The sequence below is a fragment of the Hyaena hyaena genome, unplaced genomic scaffold, assembly GCF_003009895.1.
Source record: "Hyaena hyaena isolate Hyena2069 unplaced genomic scaffold, ASM300989v1 scaffold_4, whole genome shotgun sequence".
NCBI lineage: Eukaryota > Metazoa > Chordata > Mammalia > Carnivora > Hyaenidae > Hyaena > Hyaena hyaena.
The window spans coordinates 8,872,093-8,896,651 of record NW_024080636.1 but is presented as its reverse complement, the minus strand read 5'-3'; the positions used below and the strand labels follow the sequence as shown (position 1 = coordinate 8,896,651).

The 24,559-nt window shown below is 55.9% G+C and overlaps 1 protein-coding gene across 3 annotated transcripts in view; it reads right to left on the bottom strand.

Annotated features, from left to right (window-relative positions):
* Positions 1-7,419: 7,419 nt before the first annotated feature.
* Positions 7,420-24,559, bottom strand: part of MOV10L1 (Mov10 like RISC complex RNA helicase 1) — a 71,405-nt gene continuing 54,265 nt past the window's right edge. The window contains exons 16-26 of one of the 3 annotated variants that reach the window (XM_039235751.1): positions 23,966-24,065; positions 23,362-23,540; positions 22,008-22,154; positions 21,379-21,500; positions 20,144-20,243; positions 19,130-19,294; positions 15,373-15,546; positions 9,891-10,040; positions 9,040-9,147; positions 8,073-8,210; positions 7,420-7,951 (exon numbers count right to left, since the gene is read on the bottom strand). In XM_039235751.1, coding sequence (XP_039091682.1) covers positions 7,436-7,951; positions 8,073-8,210; positions 9,040-9,147; positions 9,891-10,040; positions 15,373-15,546; positions 19,130-19,294; positions 20,144-20,243; positions 21,379-21,500; positions 22,008-22,154; positions 23,362-23,540; positions 23,966-24,065 — 1,899 coding nt within the window. In that variant the 3' untranslated portion in view covers positions 7,420-7,435. Of the gene's footprint in view, positions 7,984-8,072; positions 8,211-9,039; positions 9,148-9,890; positions 10,041-15,372; positions 15,547-19,129; positions 19,295-20,143; positions 20,244-21,378; positions 21,501-22,007; positions 22,155-23,361; positions 23,541-23,965; positions 24,066-24,559 lie in introns of all 3 variants that reach the window. The other 2 variants (XM_039235763.1, XM_039235756.1) reach the window with 2 other exon arrangements.

Here is a 24,559-nt window from a genome sequence, read left to right as displayed (position 1 = left end):
GGGGGGGGGCGGGGGGGGCCTCGCCGCGGCTCCAGGCCGCGGGAGCTGCCCCGGCGAGGAGGGGTCTCGCCGTCCCGCCTCCGGCCGCCTCCGCCACTTCCCTGCCCGGAGCTCGGACGCGCGCGGGGCCTGGGCACCCCTCCCCGGTTTGGGGCCGCGGCCCGCGGACACTGAGAGGCGTCTTTCCCGCCCCCCCCACCCCCCGCACCCCGCATCACCTCCCGCGGCCGCGCTTCCTGCCCTGCCCTGCACCTCCTCCCCGTCGCCCGCCCCAGTCACTCATCTCTTTGCCTCGTTCCACAGACTCGCGGGGGGCCGGCCTGTGCCAGCTCCCGGGGGAGGCTCTGGGGTGCGGGCACCCCTTCCTGACCTTCGTCCCCTCCATCCCCACACCCCGTGCCCGCCCATTCCCGGTTGTCCCCCCGAAAACCTGCGCGCACACCTCGGGCAATGCGCGCAGCTGCCACCTTCACGCCGCGCTGCCTGCAAGGCCCTCGTGGGTCGTCGTTTTCCCCGTCAGCCTTTCATGACCAGGTCCCCCGATTTGGGATGTACACGCTCTCTTTGTGAGATAGCCCGCACCCCTGCGCCCACCCACACCCCTGCGCCGGGGCTGAGAGGGGGTGCTCTGCACCAGGCCTGCATTCTCTCCACACCTTGCGTGTTTTCACCTTTCTTGGGTCTCTATGATTTTCAAGATTCATGTATGTTTCTGAATGATGCCCGCCCGTGGCTTCCAGCCCATTTTCCTTGTCTACTACTTACCGAGGGGGCTGCCTTCTATTTCCCATCCCTCAGATAACCAGGGCACCCGCTCCTTACAACCCAGAAAACCCAGGCATGCCCCCACACAACCCAGACACCCACATGCATCCCAACTCCCTCAAAGCCCAGCTGCCCCTAGATAACCACACTCCCAAAACCCCAGATGCCCCCCATAACACTCACATCCCCCAGATAATCCAGAACCCGTGTAAATGAGCCAGACACCCTCGAAAATAACCTAGATGGCCCCCAGATCTCCCAGACACTCTCCAGCTAACCAAGGTGCCCCCGGGATAATGGCATGGGTATCCCTACAGCCCTCTGGGAACCCCCCAAGGGGTCCTGCTGGGCACACTTACTGTGTTGCTTTCCAGAAAGGCTGGACCACACTCTTCCCCCGAGAAAGGGGCTCTGCCCCCTAATATCCCCAGCCTTTGGCATTATTTGGTATCTGCCATCCTAAGGGCTGGAATGTGGTTTCAGTGTTCTGTTTGCCTGTCTCGGATCACCAGTGGCGTTACTGCCTGTTCAAGCCTTTTGCACATGGAGAGCCCGTCTGTGGTTCGTTTGCAAGAGGTCTTGGACTTACAACAGCCTTTTTGTTAATCCATTGTCAGGCCTCCTTCAAGTCTGTCTGTTCACTCTATCCATGGGGTGTGGGTAAAAACCCTTAATTGTGATGTAGTCAAGACCACCGGTTTTATTTTTATTTTTGGATGGTTTGTAGTTTTTTCTGTGTGACATCACAGAGGCATCCCAGCGACCCTGTGGAGCAGGACAGCTTACCCTCCACACTCATTCTTCCTGGCCTTCCAGCAGATGTGTTGAAATGTGCTTCATTTTGGCATTGCAGTGAATTGGTGAAGTAATCTGTAACGTGGAGATTTCGGATGGCGGTACCGGAAGATTGCAACCCAAGCAAATTCCATAGGAGGCTCTCTCCTTTAGCAGATACACTTTTAGCTGGAAGGACATGCATGGAGGTAGAAATGCAGCTTACTTTTCTCCATAAAATGAGCCGGTTTTCTCAGCACTGTTGACTGAGCAACATATGCTTCCTCAGACCACCAGGTGTCATCACCACATCTGGAATGGGTCTGTCCTTGTAAATGGCTTTGCTGTTTACCAAATCTGTGGATCGGCAGGTACCCCCTTCACTCTTTTTCAATGATGATTTAGGTATTTGTGACCTTTACTTTTCCATATACATTTTAGAAAGACTTGGTCAAGTTTCCGGAAAGGAAATCTAACTGGAATACCGAGATTGCCTTGAATGTATGCTAACCTGGGGACAACTGAAACGTGTACAGTTGTTAAGTTCTCCTATCCATGAACATAGTATGTTTATTTATTTAGATCTTCTTTATATACTGTAATAAAATTATAATCATTCCTCTGTAGATGTTGCACGGGTTTGTTAGGTCATGTCCTAGACATGTCATAACTTTTGTCCCTCTGCACATGGCATCCCATTTTCTGTGATGTATTTTAGCTGGTTAATCTGGTGCAGAGGAATGCCGTGACCTTGATGTGATCGCTCAGAGTTGGCCCGTGGAGTATAGTGGTGCAAGTGACCCTGCGTGTGTGAGAGAGGCTAGGCTGCTGTCTTCCCATCCCACGGGGGAAGCAGCGGGACGCCACAGGAGGGGCTCCCAGGGCAGAGCCGAGGCCTGGGCTGCAGAACCTGCACCCTGACCCCCTCCCCCCGCCCCCATGGCAGCAGCTGTCTTCCTGCTGCCCTCACTCCGTGGGGAGGACCATGGGGTGGGCCGGGGGCCAGAGCAGAGTGGGGAGGAGACCCGGGGCAGGGCTCACGTCCTGCAAAGACTTGGAGCGCAGCCCTCCTCCGTTCTCTCCCGGGAGAATGTGCAGGAAGGGCTGGAGAACAGGGGCTACACACCAGGCTGGTCCTGCCAGGCTGAAGCAGGGGACAGTCTTCCGAGTCCTTCTCTAGGGAGGACCACGCTGGGGCAGCTCGTCCTGTCTTGTGGGGAGACAGTAGCATGTGGCGCTTTTTTTTTTTTTCTAGGAGAGAGAGAGGGACAGCGTGAGCAGGGGAGGGTCAGAGAGAGAGGGAGTCACAGACTCTGAAACAGGCTCCAGGCTCCGAGCTGGCAGTCAGCACAGAGCCCGACGCGGGGCTCGAACCCACGAACCGCGAGATCGTGACCTGAGCGAAAGTCGGACGCTTAACCGACTAAGCCACCCAGGTGCGCCATTGAGGTGAATTTCTTGTTACCAGGTTGTCTTAGGGTTTTACAAACCAAAATGTCTCTCTCAGGGCACCTGGTTGGCTCAGTCAGAGGGGCATGCAGACTTGATCTCAGGGATCAGAGTTGGAGCCCCACATTGGGTGTAAAGATTACTAAAAAAATTAACTTAAAAACAAATGGCTGGGGTGCCTGGGTGGCTCTGTTGGTTGAGCGTCCGACTTCGGCTCAGGTCATGAGCTGATGGCTCACGAGTTTGAGCCCCACGTTGGGCTGTCAGCGGAGAGCCTGCTTTGGATCCCGTCTCCTCTCTCTGCCCCTCTCTCTCTCAAGAGTAAATAGCCATTTAAAAAAAAAAAAATCCCACAAAAATTGCTACCTCAATACACGCTTGGTTGGAGAAGCAGCAGAGAGTGAGTGAGAGGCCAGGTCAGTGGCAGGAAGCAGCGGAACAGCACAGGGTTCTCCTGGCCCACGCTCTGGTCGTGGGCTGACTGGGAGCTCCGTCCCTGTCTGTCCCCTCACTCTGGGGACTAGCAGCCACCATCCCAGTGGGATAGCTTCGCACCTCTGTGTTGCTTCTACTCATTCTTCAGGGGCCAAGGCTCATGCCCGGGCACAGCTGTGGGGTGGGGGAGGCCGGGCACACACTGTGTGCCCCAGAAGATGGTCTGTGATGCCCCCCACGTTCAACCCAGTACGTTTTGCAGTGGGTGTACGTGGGTGGGCGAAGCTCTAGGGGAGGGGGGATAAGGCAGAGTCCAGCCACAAAGGGTCAACTTGCTGGATCCTTTGTAAGTGGACCAGGATGAGTGTCAAGTTCCAAGTTCATCTTCATCCCAGACACACAGAAATGACCGCCGTGCTTCAAAATGGCAACACTTACAACGTGCTGGGACGCAGCAGTTTCAAATAAGAAGAATGGTATGCAACTTACAATCAGTGACGGCACGCAGCTTCCACGTTTCCTTTCCAGGATCTCCAAGCACAGGAGGAACCCCATGCAGGCCACACCTGCCTGCAGGAAACTCAGCTCGGTGACCCCGGGGGCCCACGCTGTGGGAGGCGGCTTGGCCTCCCGTGGGCAGGGACCCTGGCGAGGGCAGACCCACCCCGTGTGCTCTCATCCTGTGCCCCGCAGAGCCTCGGCCTGCTCACCGGAGCTGGCCCCCTACCCCGTCTCCTGCCTGCCCCAGGCCCAGCGAGGCTGCACTGAGTGCCCTGCTGCCCAGGCGCCCCGAGTCCTCTACAGAATGACCCCACCTGGTCTCCCACTGCCCCCGACAACTCCTCTGGACCATTGCTGAAGAGTATCCGGGCCGGGGCCCCCCCTCCACGACGCCAGCCCAGCTCCTGGCTGCCTGCAGGGCCGATTGCTCCAGCCCTGGCGTTTGGTGCCACCTGCCTCTTCACAGTACGAGCCCCGCACCCGCGGCCCCTTGTGAGCGTGGACATCCGGTCACCGCAGAGCCGGGCAGCGCTGGGCAGGTGCAGACCTTTCCCGGGGGCGGGGGGGGGCAGGGGTTTGTAGCCCCAGGACGCAGTGGGGGTGGGAGCGAAGGGTCAGTACTGGGCCCACAGTCTCAGGGGTGGGGACACAGCAGAGGAAAAGCCGGCCACTCAGCAAGGAGGAGCAAGGGTGAGGCCCCGCGGGTGTGCTCTGCCAACAGCGACTCCCCCTGCCAGGCTTTTCTGGGGCCTTCTGGTCACTGCTTGGTGTCCCCTGGAGAGGGAGAGGTGAGGGCAAGGGCCATGTGAAGGGAAGGCCGATCTCAGTGGGGGTGGGGCAGGGGCCGCGGGACGGAGACCCCAGCAGCGGCCCCACGAGGCTGCTCAGGGTGCCTGGCTCTGGAGCAGCTGCTGCCTGAGGCCAAAAGTGGGTGGTTTTTTTTTTTTTCTTTCCTATGTTTATTTATATTTGAGAGAGAGAGAGGGAGGGGAGGGGCAGAGAGAGGGAGACATGGAATCCAAAGCAGCTCCAGGCTCAGAGCTGTCCTCACAGAGCCCGATGTGGGGCTCAAACTCAAAAACCGAGAGACCATGACCTGAACCGAAGTCGGACACTTGCCAGACCTCATGAGCCACCCAGGTGCCGCCCAGTGGGTATTTCTTAACGCAGCAATACCAGCATTTTCTCCCATCCTGACAGCTCTGTTCCTGGGTGCAGCCCCTTTGCCACCAGCTGACCCACAGCACCCAAGTGTGAGGGGTCTGCAGTCAGGAGAGCCCCGTCCTCGGGCAGGGGGCCCAGTCCCCCACCTGTAAGGCCGAAAGATGGGATCTGCAGTGTGGCAGCAGTGGGCTGAGGGACAGAGCCCGGATGAGTGCCCTGGGGTCCCGAGGTGGCCTTGGGACCGATGTGGGCACGGTGCTGACCCCTCCCACCCTGGCCTCGTCCACTGCAGGACAGACCAGTTCTCACCTGCAGCCTCTGAAGCGCTGGGATTGTCACGTGGGTCTGGGTCGGAGGACTTCCTGTGGAAGGGGTTGCGTTTCTGGCGAGGCTGGTTTAGGTCTGCGGCGGGACACAGCTCGGGCTCCACACAGCCCATTCCCTTTCCTTCCCACCGCATGGCTCCCTCTTCCCTGGCTGGTGGGGGGGAGCGGGCGTCTGGGGTGGGGGACTTGATCTGCCAGCCCCCAGCTGGGTCTGATGCTGTTGACGACACTGGAAATCCCTGATTTTACCCAATGGCACCTTGTGCCCAAGGTCTGCTGCCCCATGTGCCCTAGAGCACAGACATCTCACCGACCCACGAAGGGCTCCCGGCCCTTTGCCTGGCCAGGCACTGGGCACGCCTGCGGGGCAGTGGTCCCTGAGGCCCAGAGAGGGGCCCTGGGTCCCACACGTCCATTGCATCCCCTTTTGCCACCGCAATAGCAGGAGCAGTGCGGGACACATCCTGATTCTGTGACGACTCTGGGCAGCAGCAGGGGGCCACACAGGCCACAGGTAAATCCCTTCCACGGGTGCTGCGGGCCAGTCACAGGCAGACGTGCACAGAGGTCTGGACCCCAGGCACGCCTGCCCAGGGCAGGGACTCCACGCACGGAACGTCAGGGACAAGTCCCAGACGTACCGAGGCCCGGACTCTGCTCCTGTCCTGATGATGCGCTCCACGACCAGAGAACATGGCCCCTCTCTCAGACCAGCTCTCAGTGTATGTTATGCGTGTGATCCCCCAAAAAGTGCGTGGGCGGGGGGGACCAGTTTCTGGTCAGGCTACCTCCAGTCCCAAACAGCTGTCTGCTCTTGGTTTATTTAGGAGCATCCAGGGTTCCAGAACCACCACCAGGGACCAGTTCCCAGGGCACCTTCCCCATGTCCTAAAGCCAAAGTTGGGAAAAGACACACAGACCCCTCCAGAGTGCTCTGCCTGGGCAACAGACCCTGGACAGTGCCTGTGGACCAGGGCCCAGACCCTCAGGAGGAGGAATGTGCACTTCTGGGGCTGGGGGGGAAGGAGCCCTCACAGAGCCAGAGGAGTCTCCCCATCTGCCCTCCAGGGGCAGCCCTAACAATGGGGCAGGCCCCTAAACCGTGGCAAGGGGCGAGTTTGGAAGCAGCGTCCCCCAGCGTGGAGGTTCTGGCGACTAGGGGCGGCCCTGGGCCCTGCACAGCTGGCCTCTGGCCTGGGCAGGACGGCTGAGCAGCCCCCCTCCCCTGGCTACTAGCTGCCTTGTCATGTCTGACTCTTCCTGGGAACAGCTGGTCTCATGTCTGGTGTGTGTGGGGCTCTGCCTGGACCTCCACATGCGCCCCCCCCCCCCAGTGCACCCCACCATCCTAGCTGCCTTCCTGGAGGAAGCAGTCATGTGTTCAGAACACAAGTGGGCACTCGGAGCCTCAGTAAGGAGCGTGCAGGCCCCAGTGTCTAAGCAATGGTCTGTGTCTTCATGTGGGGGGGTCCTCTTGGGCAGGAGGGTGGGGGTTATGGGCCTCAGGGTCTACTTCTCATGGACGGTGAGGGTGTCTGGGCATCTACAAACCCAGGGCTTGTCCGGTCTCCTGTGCAGGCTGCTGTGGGTCCCCCCTGCCTCACTGGGAGGCATAGCCAGAGACTTCACGCCTTCAAAGGACTGCTGGGTACGTGGGTCCCCAAGCCTGGTGCTGTTCCATGTAAATTGGGGGCTGCCTGCCTCTCCTAGAAATGGGTCCCTGAGGATTTGCACAGATGGCCCATCTTCTTGGCCAGAGGGGACAGGTCCCACCGAGCTGTCCCAGGGTTCCGGGTGAGCAGGATGCTAACCCCACTTCTGCACGGTCACCCATCCCCGGGCACAGCCCCCACTGAGGCCTCGGGCTCTGCACGGCTGGCGTGTGAAGGGAATGCTGGCTCAAGGACACGGAGAAGGTCTGTGAGCCCGCAAGGGTCAGAGGCCATACGGAAGCATGACTGGCTCCCAGCACTCAGAGCGTTTCGAGGTGGAAAGCCACGCCAGGTGTCCTACGTCGGCATTTATTTTGGTGATGGCTTGCAGTAACCGCCCAGTGGCAGAACGGGCTGGTGTGGGAACAGCAGATTCCATCTGACCCTGTGGCCCCGACGCTCCTGGCCAAGGCTGGGGTTCAAGGCAGGCTGCAGGGGCCCCAGCATGGAGGGCAGACAGCGGCTCCCTGTGGTGTGGCGCCAGGCCCCCCAGCCCTCCTTCCCAGCTGGGGCTGTGGATCCGGTCCTGTGGGGCGGGGAGGCCGCGGGTCCCAGGCTGCTTGTGGGGGAAGGGGAAGGGGAGGGGCCGGTGAGCTGCGCTCCGCACAGCAGCTCAGGCGGGACTGTGGCCTGTGGCCTCTCGCAGGGGCCCCAGGCGATGGTATCTGCGTTATCCGTACGCGGGACAGGACAGGAAGCAGGCGAGCCGGGCGGGCTGGCAGGGAGGGGCGGGCGGACGCTGGAGGACCGAAGCGGAGCTCTCACTGCGGCAGGGACTGCAGTTCGGGGGGCAGATTGCACCCCGTGTAGACACCGTTTGTGATGCTGTATTCCAGTAATGCACCGAAACAGGGGTCCTGTTGAAATACCGAGGAGCCCGCCTCGAACCCCAGGCCGTGCCGTGAGGCACCCTCTCCCCAGGCCCTTCCCTCCCAGGTGGACTCACTTTGACCAGGACGTGAGGGTTTCCCAGCACAATCAGCAAGGCTTTGGGTCTGGTGATTGCAACATTAAATCTTTTTGAGTTGGACAAGAAACCCAAAAAATACCTATCGTCTTCAAATCTATCTTCATTTGACCGCACCTAAAAAAACACGAAGATGAATAAAGACGGTATCATAATACACTTTTCTGGCATGGAAAGAAACTTCAGTATTTAAAAGCACTTAAAAATATTAAACATCAATAGAATGCCAGTTTTAGTTTAAAAAGAGGAAAAATGGGGCGCCTGGGTGGCTTAGTCGGTTAAGTGTCCGACTTTTGCTTAGGTCATGATCTCGCGGTTTGTGGGTTCGTGCCCTGCGTCGGGCTCTGTGCTGACTGCCAGCTCGGAGCCTGGAGCCCGTTTCAGTCTGTGACTCCCTCTCTCTCTGACCCTCCCCTGCTCACGCTGTCTCTCTCTCCTAGAAATAAAATAAAAATATTAAAAAAAAAAAAAAAAAGAGGAAAAACGGTGTCGGGGGGCCTCACTGCCCTGGTCTACACAGGAGACCCTCTGTTTATCTCTGGGTGTAGAGGTGTAGGCAGTTCTGATTTTCATTATTGTGTCTGAATTTCCTGACTTATCTGCTGCTCACACGTTCTGTGTAAAACATGGGAGTTTTGAGTCACAGCTGGGCCTCCTGGGGCGGCAGCGTCAAGCCGCCATGGCCTGCACGTGGGACCATTTACCAGCACGTTTCCTGCTTCTTACTGGATTTTGATTATTTTTTTTTTCTTGTCTGCAGATGTTGAGTTTTTTAAAGAGCTCCCTACGGCTACAGCTCGAAGGACACTGAGGCACCTCCATCCTGCAGTGCTGTTCTGTGCCACCGACCAGCCTCTGCCGCCTTCTACCGGGAGGTACCAGAAGCGCAATGGACAACAGTGGCGTCAGACACACGGTCACCCCCACTAAGAACAGGAATACCTACTGTGGAGATGACGATCACCAAATATTCTTGCCCTTGAAACTCCTCTACTGATCCAACCTTTATGTCCGTCAGATCAACGTTTCGCAAAAGAATTTTGATTTTTTCCACCTTTGAAGCAGATAAAAAAGGACAAAACTTTACAAATTTGACCATTTCTTTATACATTTAAGCATGAGCCAAATATTTACCAATATGCACTGTTGCTTATCAATCCCAATTGTATTTCATCTGATTTAAGTTGATGAGAACACCAACTCCGATTTCAGATACAGTGCAGCGGGGGAAGGGAAGGGGCGGAGAGCGGCGCTGGTGCCTGCTGCTGGGCGGCTGTGGCCATCTCAGTGGGGACAGTGCTGGGACCCGCCACCAGGCAGGCTCCAGGGTGCCAAGGCCCAGGGGCCTCAGGAGCCGGACGGAGGCAGGCAGGGGGAGACGTCCCTGGGAAAGCGCTAGCTCCTGGAGGAGTGGGGACGGCTGTCACGGACGCGGGGTTCGGGAGCGCGCGTGTGCAGACAAAGCTCTCCAGCTCGAAATCTTGGAGAAAAGTGCACAGAGGATGAAACCCAGCTCCGTGGTGGAGGGAAGCCTGACTACCCCCCAGGAGGACACGGAGGGTGGCCCAGTGCCCGCTGCCTGGCAACCACAGGTGGAGCGCCGCAGGCCGCTCCCGGGGTCTGGGCCCCAGCACCTGGGCGTGGGGCGGGCTGGGGGGAGCGGGCTGGGGCCGGGTGGGGCCGGGGGCGCAGGCGCAGCCGCTGGGGAGGGACTGCTGCCCAGAAGGAGCTGGTCTCCACCCTCCTCCCGGACTCTACAAACGAGGAAGCTCGAAGGGGTGGCGGGCAGGTCCACACCTGCTTCCGGTAGGGTGTGATGACGCCGATGTCGCCTGCAGACACTGGGCTGGAGGCGCCCCTGGCCAGGAGGCAGCAGTAGCGCAGGACCTGGACAGCTTCCGCCGCATTGAACCAGGACGGGCTCCTCCCCTCACGAGCTTCGCTGCCCTGAGTTGTCGCCGGGAGACAAGAGAATGGCGCACCCACCCCCGCGCCTCACTTCCTGACAGAGGCGGCGAGGGGGGCTGCGAACAGGGGAGGGGCAGTGGCAGGTGCTGGGGCGCAGCAGGAGCCAGGCGGTAACCGGCCCGCGCACACCTGGCGCTCCAGCGGGCAGACCACCTTCGGTGACCGTCCCGCCGCCGCCGCCGCCGCCGCCGCCGGGGCCCGGGCCGCGAAGGGCTGACGGGGGCGCTCTGGGACTTGCTGACACGGGAGCGGGCGGGAGGTGAGGCTCATGCCAACAGATGCACGTGCGGGAATCGCCAGGCAAAGGGCAGGGTGCCTGGTGAGGGAGGGGACGCGGGCCCTGACGGAGAACCGCAGGGCGCGCGCGCTATGAACAGGAAAAAGCAACCAGCGCGGCCCAGACCTCAGGAGCCAGGGCGACAGCGGGCCACAGGGCCTGCAGGGGCGGCCAGCCAGCAGACCCCGGTCCAGGTCAGGCGGGTGGCCACGCGCTCGTGCGCCCCCTGCCCCGCCACGTGCAGGCGCGGGCCCTCTCAGAGGGGCGGGCATCTGGGCAACACGGACGCGAAGTGCTCAGCGTCACTAGCCATCAGGGAGACGCAGGGAGGGCCGCAAGGTCCCACCTCACACGCGGCTCCTCTGAAGCAAAGCAAGTGCTGGGGAGGGTGTGGAGAAGTGGGCCCTGCACACTGCCGACCGGAATGTAAACGGCACAGTCACTGTGGGAAACAGTGTCACCCAGAAATATGACACGGTCCAGCAATCCGGCGCGTGGGTCTGAGAGACCGCGTGCGCCTGTACTTCAGCAGCACTCCTAACAACAGCTACGACGCCGAGGCGGCCCAAGTGCCCGTCAGTGGCTGGACGGATAAATAAAAGGCGGTCCGTCCATCCAGGCAACGGAATGCTCTTCAGCCTTAAAAAGAAAGAAATTCTCCCACACCTGCTACCACACGGATGCACCCAGAGGACTTTGTGCGGAGTGAAATAAGCCATCACAGAAGACAAACACCAGATGACTCCACTCATACGAGGCACCTACAGGAGTCAAATTCATGGAGACAGAAAGTAGGTGGTGGGCGCCCGGGGCCTGGGAGCCGGATGGGAAGTGAGTGTTTAATGCGGACAGAGTTTCAGTTTGGAAAGATGGAAAAGTTCTAATAACTGGCTGTAAAACAACATGAATCCATTTAACATTACCAAATTGTACACTTAAAAATGGCTAACGTTGGGGCCCCTGGGTGGCTCAGTCGGTTAAGTGTGAGACTTTGGCTCAGGTCATGATCTCACGGTTCGTGGGTTCGAGCCCCGCGTCGGGCTCTGTGCTGACAGCTCGGAGCCTGGAGCCTGCTTCAGATTCTGTGTCTCCCTCTCTCTCTGGCCCTGCCCTGCTCACGCTGTCTCTCTCTCTCTTAGAAATAAATTTTTAAAAAATGGCTAAAGTAAGTTTTATGTCCTACATTATTCTGGCACAATAAGAATACCAGACATAGCAATTGGAATGTACTAATTTTGAGGATGTTTCTTGCTGTTGTTAAGCCACATGGAATTTATCCAGGGCAGAAGGAGAGGGGGACACAGAAACCGAAGCGAACTCCGGCCTCTGCACTGTCAGCGCAAAGTCTGAGGTGGGGCTTGAACTCATGAACCGTGAGATGATGACCTGAATCATGAAGCTGAGCTGAAGCTGGACACTCAACCAACTGAACCACCCTGGTGCCCCTATTTTTATTTTTTCTTTAAAGTTTATTTATTTTTCTCAGTAATCTCAAACCTCAACATGGGCTTGAACTCACAACCCTGAGATCAAGAGTAGCATGCTCTTCTGATGGAGTCAGCCAGCTGCCCTGTAATTTATCTTTGAGGTTGACGATAGGTAACTACAAGCGGTTCAGTGGGATGAAACTTAGGGAAGAACTTTAAACTGAAAAGAAAAAATGTGCAATGAATAGTGACCAATCACCTACAAAAAATAAGAGAAAGGAAGGAACAACAAAAATTGGTAATAAAAGTGAAGATGAAGGAATAAAGGTAAGAAAGCAAAGGTTGGACTGATTCATCTCATTAAAATCAGAGACTCTTAACTGGGTTAAGCATGAAAACGAGCTGCTTCTAAGAAAGACACCTATGGTAAGATGATGAAGAGAGAAAAGGAAGAGCGAAGATACTAGATAAAAAGAAAGGAGCAGCAGCGACGTGGACATGAATTGGCAGAGGAGCCGTCCGGCTGGAGACACGAACCAGTGGGGAGGACAGGACACAAGGGGGAAGACAGTCTTAACTCGTGTGCAGGAAACACCACGGCAGCTCAATCTCTAAGGCAGAGACGATTAGGAATTCTAAGAGAATGTGATAAAAAAGCACGACTCTACTGTGAGACGTTACCACTCTTCTCCCTCCGTGGGCGTCCCGAAGTCAGGACACAGAAGAGCTAAACCACAGATTCTATAGATTTACCTAAAAATGCACATCCTCCCCCCTTGGGGCGCCTGGGTGGCTCAGTTGGTTGGGCGTCTGACTTCAGCTCAGGTCATGATCTCCGTTCATGGGTTCGAGCCCCGCGTCGGGCTCTGTGCTGACAGCTCACAGCCTGCAGGTGCTTCGGATTCTGTCTTTCCCTCTCTCTCTGACCCTCCTCTGCTCATGCTGTCTCTCTCTCTCAGAAATAAATAAAACATTAAAAAAGTATTTGAAACAAATGTACGTCCCTCAAGTACAGAATATACATTTGGGGAGTAGTCCTCACTCAGCATATCTACCCAACCTGACCTACTTGACCACAGAGTTTTAAAGCAGAGAGTTTAGAAGCCATTTGTTCTTGATTAAAACCTAATAAAATTAGAAATAAGAAAAAGAGGTAGCCGAAAGTATTAGCCGCTTGAAAATTAAGGAAAAAATACTTCTCTATAACCCTTGGATCAAAGAAATAAAGAAAGATGTCCGGAAAGTCATGGAGGGAAGGCCCCCCGGCAGACGCGTGCGAAAGGAGGGCTCCAGGTCAGCGGCCTGGCCCCGCCCTAATTCAGAGCACGAGGGGCTACAACAAGCACAATAAATCAGCAAGTCAGTAAGGGGGTGAGAAGGGACAAAGCTAAGATTAATGAACCCACAAAACAAAGAGGAGAAAACATCCATAAGTTCAAAGCTGGCTTTTCAGTCAGGCCAGGGGCTGCCACGTTTCTCCTGTCAGGGGCCAGGAAGGCTCTCAGACTCTGACAGGGCTCTGCTGCCCGACTCGACTCTGCCATGACACCAGCCAGTGCGCACATCGGGGCAGGCTTCTGACGACTTCCCTATGAGGACAAGACCACGGCTGCCTTGGTGGCTCCTCCGTGGGCCGCCCTGGGGCTCAGGCCTGCCCCATGATGTTCATGCGGCATGTCCGGCTGTGCTCCTTCTGCCGAGATGTGCTGGCCATGGGAACCGAGTGTGAGTCAGACAGACGACCTTCCAGAGCCTTCCCCGGGGAGGCTGTAAGTCAAGGTAACACTTCGATGAGGGGGTACCTGCCAGGGAGGGTGTCTGACACCACATCTCGGGGACCGGAGTGCCCTGCAGGTGAGCGTGCAGAGGGAGAGCAAGGGCCAGGCCTTGACAGCAATCCTGAGGCCACACCCTTTCTGGTCAAAAGATGGCAGTTGACCGTGTTCTCTGCAGCCCAGCTCCAGAGGCCTCATCCCCATCTTATACTCAGGGCCCAGAGTGGAGCCTGGGAAACAATAAGGCCCTTGAAAAATTCTTACTAAATAAATGTTTCTGTACTCTGTTCCACTGCTTATTTTTTTTTTTTTTTTGAGTCTAAAAGTATGCTTGTATTTGCCATTGCTTGTATGCACCTAACCGTCTTATCTCATTCTGCTACAAGCACTTTTTGCACACTTAAAACACATCTGAACATTTATAATCAGTTTCTCGTGACAAAACCCATTGTGACTTCTGTGTAGACCACATTAAACACAATTATTTAATTAACTGAATTAACCTGGGCAGAACACCAATGGCAGTCTGTCCGTGAACGAGCACCTGCCTCACTTCACGCACTCGGGCCACAGCAATCCTGCTTACCTCTCCCTCAGTGGAAAGCTCCGATCCCCTGCTACATTTCCTAACTTGTTTTTCTTTTCTTTCTTTTTAAAAATTTTTATGTTTTTATTTTTGAGAGAGACAGACAGATGTGAGCAGGAGATGGGCAGAGAGGGAGGGAGACACAAAATCTGAAGCAGGCTCCAAGCTCCAAGCTGTCAGCACAAAGCCCGACGTGGAGCTCGAACTCACAAGCTGTGAGATCATGACCTGCGCTGGTCGGTCACTTAATTGACTGAGTCACCCAGGCACTCCTTCCTAACTTGTTTTTCTGATATACAGAGAAGCTTCTGAGGATGGACAGAACAGGGGCAGAATGTTCTGGGAAGGTGGACGGCGATGTGAGGCTGGGAGAAAGCACTGGCCAGTAGGGGTTGTGCGGAGCACCCTAAGCCGGGAGGGACCGGTCTCTTTCCTCAGATTCTCTTTGGTCTGAAGTGTAGGCATCCACAGCCACAGCTGAGCAGGCAGCTCTACTTCCTTCCTTCCTCTCCTGAGAGGGCACAAGCCAGTGGACTGTCACCTGGATCCACGCACCCTGAGGCAGGCTGCGTGGAGGAGAGGGGCACACACCAATCCATGGGCACCCCCGCGCCACCAGCACCTCCTGTCCTGGGGTCTGGGTGCAGCCCCACTTTTGGATAAGAACTTGGGGACAGTTAATACAAAAGATGACTTCTGGTTCTAACAACCAAATTTCAGTACAGACTCTCTGACTTGAGGACACACTTGTCAGCGTTTGGGCTACTGAGCATCTAGCTCTTTCCTACTGGGGAACCCCCACCTGGTAAGGCCATCATGACGGGGAGGCTCTCCCCACCCCACAGCAGTCCCCTGACCTGACACAGGCTCACAGTGGTGCGGGCCCTCTTGGTGGGCAGGGGGCCTCCTGGTACCCAGCTCCCCGAGCTCTGCATGGCCCCCGCCTCCCCTCAGTCACAGGACATCTTCAGTGCCCTCCGCCCTCCAGTGCCCACGCAGGCCAGCACTTTCAAGTCTGTTCTGTGTAGTCTCCTGAGTGGCTGACGGGCTGGCCTAGCAGGGGCAGAAGCTCTCCTTACTGGTTTTACTCTTCGGCACCAGCATGGCCATCTGCCCACTGCCAACTGGTGAACACTTCACCAGCGACTGATTTGAACAAAGCACGTGTGATTAAGATGCACAGACCCGCGAACAGCACCGAGGGCTCATGCAGCCAGCCAGGGACCCCTCGCAGTGCACAACTCACCCTCACGCCGTGAAATATGAGAGGGAAGCCTTTCTTTGGTAACTTCTCCCAGCCCAGGAGGGAGGTCACCACCTTGGGGTCCGCGCAGACTTCGAGCTCTCTGTGGTAGAAGAGTCTGGACGGCAGTGCCAACAGAGCCGGGTGGGACCTGTAGTTCTTCACGAGCTTTGTAACCTGCAAACAGAGAGCTGGATGCAGGTCCGAAGTCAAATTGGCACATGTGTGTCTCATTTCTGTCCAAGGGAAAACTGCTGGGACCCATCTCAGATCACAGCCCCAGGACAGCCTGCTTCTGCCTGCCCTCCCTCACCTAGGCTGTCACCTGCCGCCTCATCAGGAAGTGCTCCCACACCTCTAATGACTTTCTGAACAAATGGTTTGGTTTCTTTTAATTGAAACATAATCAACATACAGTGTTATATTAGTCTCAGGTGTACAATATAACAATTCGACAATTCCATACATTTCTCAGGGCTCATCAGGAAAAGTACACTTTTTTTTTTTTTTAAGTTTACGTACTGGGGGGTGGGGGGAGAGAAAGAGAGAGAGCGCACACATGTGAACTGGGGAGGCGCAGAGAGAGGATCCCAAGCAGGCTCTGCATTGTCAGCACAGAGTCTGATGTGGGGCTCAAACTGTGAGATCATGATCTGAGCTGAAGTCAGATACTTAATCGACTCAGCCACCCAGGTGCCCCACAGTAAGTGCACTCTGAATCCCCTTTTTCACCCATGCTCACCTCCCCTCTGTTCTCTGTATTTAGAAATCTGTCTGCCTTGTCTCTCTTGTGAAACTGTATAGTTTCTGTCTTTCTCTGACTTATTTCACTTAGTATTATACCCTCTACATCCATCCATGTTGTTGTAAATGCAAAACTTCATTCTTTTTTCCTGGCTGAGTCATAGCCCACTGTATATATACCACAACTTCTTTACTTTATCCATTCGTTGGATCTTGGGTAAGAGCAGCCCTTTCTTGAGATGGCAAGGGAGGAGGGGGCGGGTCTGTGGCCGCAGGCTTGGGGGCTTCCTGGAGTGGCGGCTCCTCGAGTACTGTGGACTTTACCAGACAGGCTCTGGGGCAGGTTGAGCAAAGGACAGCATCTGCTCTGTGTCCCGCTGCACCCCTGGGCCCCAGCAAGAATCGGTCTAGGCCCAGGAAGGCCTGAGGCTGGGGGTAGGCAGCAGGGCAGGCACACAGGCTCCCCTGAGCCTTAGTCATGTGATCTGCTGGATGTCGGAGAGGAAACCCTCTTGCAATGCTGCTGCATGAAACTATGGGTGTCCCTACTCCAGCCTGAACTGGTCCTTTGTGCATCCTGAGTCCCTGCCAGGTTCCAAATCCTCCTGACCACCTGGACCCGACCCCAGCCTGGATGAGTCAGCTCAAAAGAGCTGGCACAGGCAGAATCTGACAGGCTGAAGCTGGGGTCCTGGTGACCACGGAGCGAGGTCCGTCCAATCTCCCGGTCCCTGTCCTCAGGACCTGGGAGTCCATCACAGTCTCCAGGGGGCTGCAGGTGCCTTTCACCTTGGACGAGTCTCTCCTCATCTGCAGGTCAGAAAACACTGAGGCTCTAGAGTCTGACTTGCTCTTCTTGCCCCTCCCTGCAGCGGCCACTCCCTACCCTGACCCCCTACTTCTCAACCCACCTCCTCTTCTTTGTGGGTTCCCCATCTTGGCCCAATAGCTTCCTGGGTGCCGCTGCCTTCCTGCAAGGTGTCGCCTGCTCTCTACCTCAGCCTCCTGCCCTGCCCCTAATGCTGGGCCACCACCGTGCCCCAGGCCACTGGCGCGCCAGCTGTCCTGCCCTCCTTGCTGTGGCCCAGCACAGAGGGAGGGGAGGCTCCTGGGCAAATCGGGTGCTAGGGCAGCTGCTGGGAGGGGAGGCCAACCACACCTGGTGGCCTGCTGGCATCTGTGTGGCTCTGCAGGATGGCTGGTGGCTCCCGCAGCTGTGGTGGCTGCGGCTGTGACCAGGGCCTGACGGTGAGGCAGGAACATGTTCAGTGCTGCCTGTGGCACCTGCCTGTGGCTGTGCTGAGCGCCCAGGCCTGGATCCCCACCGGCCACTAAGGCACCTTTGCTCCCACTGGGCTCCTTATGGACGCTAGGCATGAAAAATATGCCCTCTGTCCCAGGGACTTTAGTGTCCACCACTCTACTGGCACACACTGTCCCTGCCCGGAGAGCTCTTCACCCGAAGACACGTTCTGGACTGCAAAGCCCCAGGACCCACGGACCTGATGACACGGGTCAGCTGAGAAGTGCAGTGCTGGCGAGCTGGCCCCTCTGAACCCATGGGTGGGCTTGAAGGGTCTGTTTTAACAGAGGAGGTGAACATCAGGAAAAAAGAAGAGAAAGCTGCTCGATGGTCCCCTGGGTCCAGACAGCTGGGGGAGGGGGGTCTCCTGGGGGGTGGAGGGGCTGGTTGTGTGTCCGGCTGCACGCTCCCCTCTATAGCCACTCTCCTGCAGCCCTTTCTATGAACCCACGAAGCCTGGTCTCAGCTCAGCTGCAGGCAGCCACTGGCTCCTGGGTTGTGAGGCCTCGGTGGCGAAGGGCACATCCCCCTAACCCACAGCCAGCTTGAAGCCTGCCTGGGACCTCGTTAAGAGCCGCCGGTGACATCACCAGTACATGGAGCAAGAGGAACCTATGTCTTGCCTCCAACCGGCCTGGGGTGTCATTCGTTGCAAGTGGTCTTCCCTCACTCTGGGGTGAGAACCTGGCAGGCCCCAGGACTTTTCTGTTGATCGATGGTGACAAATTTCAATTCAGTAATTATAACAGGTTCAGCCTCCAAAATGCTAATCAAAATCCTAAACTCAATTTGGCATCTCAGCTTCTTGCTCCCCCAAGCCAGGCCCCATGTCAACCTACAGAGCACCTGGGAAGAGGCCCTCTACCCCTGGAAACTCAGAAACCCACTGCAGCTTCAGGGCCCCTGGGGAGAAGGAAGGGGTGGTGCAGTCACGTGTAGGAGGCTTTGCCTCCAATTAACTACTGGGGGACATGGCATACATGCATCTCCCACAGGCAGGGCACTCTGGCTGCCCAGTCTGGGCCGGCACAGGCCCACTGCTGCCTTGGGGCCGTCTTCCATGGCCCTCAGCACCTCCTGAGGGTCCGGCTCGCCCCAGCCCTTGCTACCTCCCACATGCTCTCTTGCTCTCTCTGTTCTCCACGTGGGTAAAGGGCCTGAGGGCCCAGAGCCTGGCACAGGTCCCAAGCCATTTCCAGGAAAACTTGCCCATGATCACTGCACGGCCTGTTTACTGTTAAAGTTTAGAAGGTACTCTCCTTTTGTTCTGCAGAAATTTAGAGAATATACTACTTCAGTCACCTTAATAAAGGACCCCAGAGACCCACGGTTCTCAGGCTCCAGTGTTCCTGGGAGGGTGGGGGCTAAAATGCAGATTCCAAGGCCCATCTCTCTGAAGTGGTCAGAGTCTGGCTGAGAAGGGAATCTGCAGGTTAACCAGCAAACTAGCACCACAGGGAGGAGACATGGCCTCTTCTCCCAGACTACAAACTAGAAGGCTCTTCACTGTTTTCCCACATTAACCTAGATCTAACTCTTCCCATGTTTGGCCCCACAGAACCTCAGCCATCAGCCTCAGATGAGACTGCCTGGAACCGCCGAGCATCTGGGAAAGTCCCTGCTGGGGTGGGGGGGCGAGCATGAGCCCAGTGCGCATGGGGACTGGGGTGGGATGCCACGAGGAACCACGTGCCACGGCGAGTCTGTACTTACCAGCAAGGGGTTGTAGGCACCACAGGCGCCAAAAGCGTCTTCGTCCCTCAGATACACGGGCCGGGACATCAGTCTTTCCAGCATAGACACGTTCAGCCCGTAGGCCATGGCGAGTCTGGACTTAATGACCGGGCCGAGCTGCATGGGGTCTCCAGCAAGGACAACCTGTGGCACACAGATGGGCATCCACACTAGTGCAGGGAGATGGCAGTCGCACAGACTTACAGCCACAGCCGGGAGAAGTCTGGAAGTAGGCCAGTGGGCCCCATGCGTGCACCAGGCTGGCCTCTGCCTTTTGGTGGCCAGGCTGGCTGAGGCCCCGAGTGCAGGCAGGGAGGCGGCTGGCCCCCACAATCACTCGGGCTGCAGGAGACAGAGGATGCAGCACAGCTACCGGGGCAAGGTGGCAGAGACTCAGACAAGGGTGGCGGGATGTGAAGAACAGAGTGGCCGGGCAGCCTCTGTCCCCGTGTCCTGGAAGTGCACTCTGTGCACTTCCCCCTCCTGCCCTGCTGGCCCGGCCCACATGCTGCTGAACCAGGTCTGCTCCCTGCTCTTTGCGGCCCCCACACCAGGCAATCAGGATGGGAGGAGGTCAGGGTCTGGGGGACCAAGAGAAGCTAGAAGGCCCCTCCGGAGTGACGTGAGCAGAGGACCCCTGTCACTATGAGGCTCCGTGCTGGAGGAAGGAACAGCTGTGAGTAGCAAAGAGCCAAAGCATCAGCCTGAAGGGGTTCGCAGCAAAGGGGCAGGGGAGGGAGCAGAGGGGTCAGATCAGGGCAGCGAGCTGGGAAATGCTCCTGGGGACTGTGTTACCAGTGACTCAGTCCAGGTAGAGCACCCTTTCCTCCTTGTTCATGCAAGGCTCTAGATGCACAGAGCCCCAGGGTCCTCAGCACCTCACGCGAGCCCGTCACCCTGGGGGTGTCCTGTGCACAGACCGTGGTTGGGTGCGCTGAGCACGCACCAGTGCAGGGGAAGCAGGAGGAGAAGCGCACGCTGAACAGGCCTCACCTGGCCGTTGGTGCCCGAAACCAGCCCCAGAGGAATGAGGCACTCCGGCTCACTCGCCTGTCCTGCTTCATCCACAAACACGTGCGTGAAGTGTCCGACTCTAGAGCCAAAGATGTACTAAGTGGTCATTTCTGTCAAGGTGTCTTAGCAAGTGACACCTGACTCACATGGCAGGGCCGCATCTGCACCAGGGCCTGGCAGGATGGCCAGGAAGATGGGTGTCGGATCAACTGCAGGCCGCGGGCCAGTCCTGTCCGCACCTGGGGCTCTGTGCAGGACGTACGTGCGTGCGTAAGCAGACGCAGGGGACAGAGGACAGGGGTGGGAAGGAACAACTGGGGAGAGGCTGAGGGGGCACGGAGACAGGGCTCATGGCGCAGCAAGTGCTCCTCACTCCCGAGGCTCCGACTGGCAGCACACGGGGAGGGGGAAGCACAGCTGGAACATGGCTCCTCCACCCACAAACCGTGTGGCCCCGGGCAGGTTGCATGGCCTCCCTGTGCCTCAGTTTCCCCAACGCAGCTGCTGCCCTCCTGGATTCACCTCACTAGCGTGCTCTCAGCCAGGACGACACCCCAACCCTCCAGGCCAATGGGGGCCCAGGGGATAGCGCGGAGCTTGTGCTCTGGGCCCCAAGCAGCCCGCAGAAAAGATCAGCAGCAGGGACACTGAGGTGGGACCACAGACCCACTGGCCACAGGATAAACTTTGGGGCGAGCCCGCCAGAGCCGCCATCGGAGCCCGCTGGCATGTGGTGAAGCAGCGCTGGGCCCTGCTTCTCTCCTTCCACTGGGAGTCAGGCTGTGGCCCCACAACGACACCCATAGGCCCCTCCCAACCAAAGAGGAGGAAATCACATGCTTCCGGTTTTCTACCTCATGTCCCCATTCCTGAAGAATCTCAACATTACATTATCTTTCTTAGAACATAAGCACTTAAGTTTTCAATTCTGCGTTCCTCAGTTAGTTACTTTTACCAGTCGATACCGTCCTGTGCGGTTACCTTGTAAGCTTCCCGCAGCCCCAGCTCCCCGCGGGCTCCCTATCTGCTGCCATGGCTCCTTCCTCATCCTTCCCTCCCTCCGGACAGCCTTGGGTCCCTCGTACCGTTGGGGTCTCAGCATGAGCGCGGGTTCCCTGTTCCCCTGCCCAGCATGCGCCCCCGTGCAGCCAGCCTCCCCCACCCCCAACAGAAGCTTCAGGAGGACAGAGACCCCGACCACGCACAGTGCCTACCTCACTCCTATTTGGTAGAAGAGCCCTGCGCTGCTGCACGTTGTGATTATTATCCTGAAGCGCGAGGCCTTCCAGATGTCTTCTCCATCTTTGCAATATGCTTTGATGGTGTCAATGATTGTCTGGAGGGAGGAGGTGCAGTCAGTTTACTTTTCAGAGTATTAAATGTTTCTTTCAAGTGGATGTAGTCACAGATTGAAAACAATTCTGGAAGATGGTGTTGTCCTGTTCCTACTTCTTATTTAAAACTAAGTAAATGACTGATAGTTGTTTCCTTAAGTCAAAATATTTTATATTTTCATACCAATTTCAGTCCATGTTCTAGAGACTCTGGAGCCACGAATATAACACATCCTGCAGATCCTTCCCCAAAACAAGTACATACGTTTTCTAGATTCAGTTTCTTTTGTTAAGCAAACCAGGAACTTCTAATTAACCCAAAGAGACATTTATAGCCAAACCAATAAAACAGAGCCAAAAAGAAACAATACATTTGGGTATCAGATAAAACAGGAATGCTGCCATTTAATACAGTGGTGAATGCCCATCCCGGAGAAGCAGCAGGAGAATGTACTAGAAGTCGGGAGCAGGTGGGAGGGCCTTGACGATGGCAGGCTGGGGCGGCTCACCTCCTCGAACCTGCAGGTGGCGTTCACCCGCACCATGGCACCCGGCTGCAGCAACTGGCTCTCGTGCAGCCGCAGACACGCGAGGTCGGCCGCACTGTTGGAGGGCGCGCACACCAGTATCCGACTATCTGGCAAAGCACAGTACACCTTCAACCAGGACACAGGAGAGACAGAGGGGTAAATGTCAACCTGCCCAGGACAGACACGAGAGGGGCGTCTGACGCCAGCACGCATGTGCTCACTGCTCGGGTTTGGCCATGTGGGCTCACGTCACATGGCGGGGACTCAGGCAGGGATGGTTCTGCCCATCGCAGGCACTTGCCAGCGAGACACAGGGCAGGTGAGAGAGTTCTTCGTCCTCCAAGATCCCAGACCACCCTCCCAAGGCAGAGACAGTGTCAGATTAATTCTCATGGGCGTAGCGCACGGTTCACAGTGCTGGCTGGGTACTTGGTACACGTCTGCTAATCTGAATCCTGAATGACACAAAAATACTATATATACGTGATCTCCACAAACTCAATGTATAAATGATGGAAAACATGAGAAACTTCTGTAGAACGATGGCTTAGCTACTGTAATGGGAACTTATTTTCTGTAGCAAAATTTCATGATGTGACTGGTCAACCATTCTTCTTATCTTTTTTAAGTAAGCTCTACCCTCAATATGGGGCTCAAACCCACAACCCCCAAGATCTAGAGTCGTACGTTCCCCTGACTGAGCCAGTTGGGCACCCACCCCAGAGTGGCTGACCAATCTAAGAATAGAGTCCTTTCTATATTATATATACGTATATATTTATTTACTCATTGCTTCCACCCAAACAAACTTAACCTGGAATGATAGGTACATTTTATTTTAAAAAAGTTTTATTTACTTTCTTATTTACATCCAAGTTTGTTCGCATATCGTGCAATAATGATCTCAAAAGTAGAATCCAGTGGTTCATCCGCTACATAAAACACCCAGTGCTCATCCTAACACGTTTCCTCCTTAACGCCCCTCCCCCATCCCCCCAGCCCCTCCAGCAACCCTCAGTTTGTTCTCTGTATGTAAGAGTCTCTTATATTTTGTCTCCCTCCCTGTTTTTCTATTATTTTTACCTCCCTTCCCTTATGTCCATCTGTTTTGTATCTTAAATTCCACATATGGGTGAAAGAGAATGCTTTCTAAACCAATGAAATAAGCTTTGAAAACACTACATAGTCCCATAAATATAGAACAGATGCAGCTAAACATGGAAGAAGGGGTTTTCGAGCCTGTCCCCGCTTTCTGACTCTGCGTGAGGGAAGTCCACCACTTCCCGAGGACGTGAACGAGTTTACTGGTGGCCGTGTCACCACCGGTGGTTACCTGTAAAACAGCCTCTATTATTGTCACGGTCTTCCCGGTTCCAGGAGGCCCAAACAGGATGTATGGGAGCGGGCGGCAGTCGCCACTGAGAATTCTTCGAACCGCTAACTTCTGGTTTTCATTGAGCACGGGATTGAAAAATTCCTTTTCTCTCGCCTTGGGGGTCTGGACTGCATTTGCTGGATTCGGAGCAGAGAAATGGGGTCAGGCACAGCCGAAGCACAGGACAGCACGGCCCCCATGACGGCCAGGATCCAGCCAGTAGGGGGGGGGGTTGCTCCTCAGCGCCTGCTGCTGAGTCGCTCTAAGGGCCTCAACTTTGTCAGCAGAGCCGGGAAAATCAACTCAGCTGAGGGCAAAACCAGAGGCCACTTAATTCATTTTTCTATTTTACATGTGCAGCATCACCTAACATGTTGGAGGCGTGCTCTGGAAAAGGTCAAAGAAAATAGTCAGTACTCACATCTCCACTAGAGGCCCCAACCTGAAACCTGACGTCCCCACTCAGTCTTCAGTGGAGACAAGTGTTCATCGCTCCGTCCAGTCAGACCACTCCCACCTCCTAACCCGACTTCTGCAGGAGTGGCCCTCGCACCCAGATTACCTGGTTTCCTGGCAAAGGCTGCCAGGTGCAGTGTGTCCTGGGCACCAGCCTGCCTCTCCCTTGCTGCGTGTTTACTGTGGTCCTTCGTGGATTTCCGATTCTAGAAATAATCATGGAGAAAAATGGCTTAAAAAAAAAACCCTTGTTTATGCAGCTTTGAAGAGTGAACACAAACACCTGCCAACATTCTACTTGTTTTGTTTTTTCTTTTTTTGTTTTGCCTGGATCCCCTGTTCTACTTGTTTGTTTATTTAACAGCTCTTTGCATGGATGATGGGTCATATGTTTCAAAACATAACAAAAATACACAGGATCTGATTTTTTAAAAAGCTGCTAAAAATGTTTATTTTTTTAAATCCCCTTACAAAAATAGATTTGTTAGATTAACAAGCCAAATCCCATGATGGTGACTGCAGAACAAAGGGTTGCACGGATCTGACAGGTGTAGTTTCTCTTTCGCATCCTTCCCGCTGCACCTGCTCACCTGCCAGGGAGATCCTGCAGCGGCTGAAGGCAAGTCCTGGAGTCCCTTGCTCCCCTGGAACCCCTGAGTCAAAACTCTTTTCTGTGCAGTGTGAACAAGCCCTCCCAAGC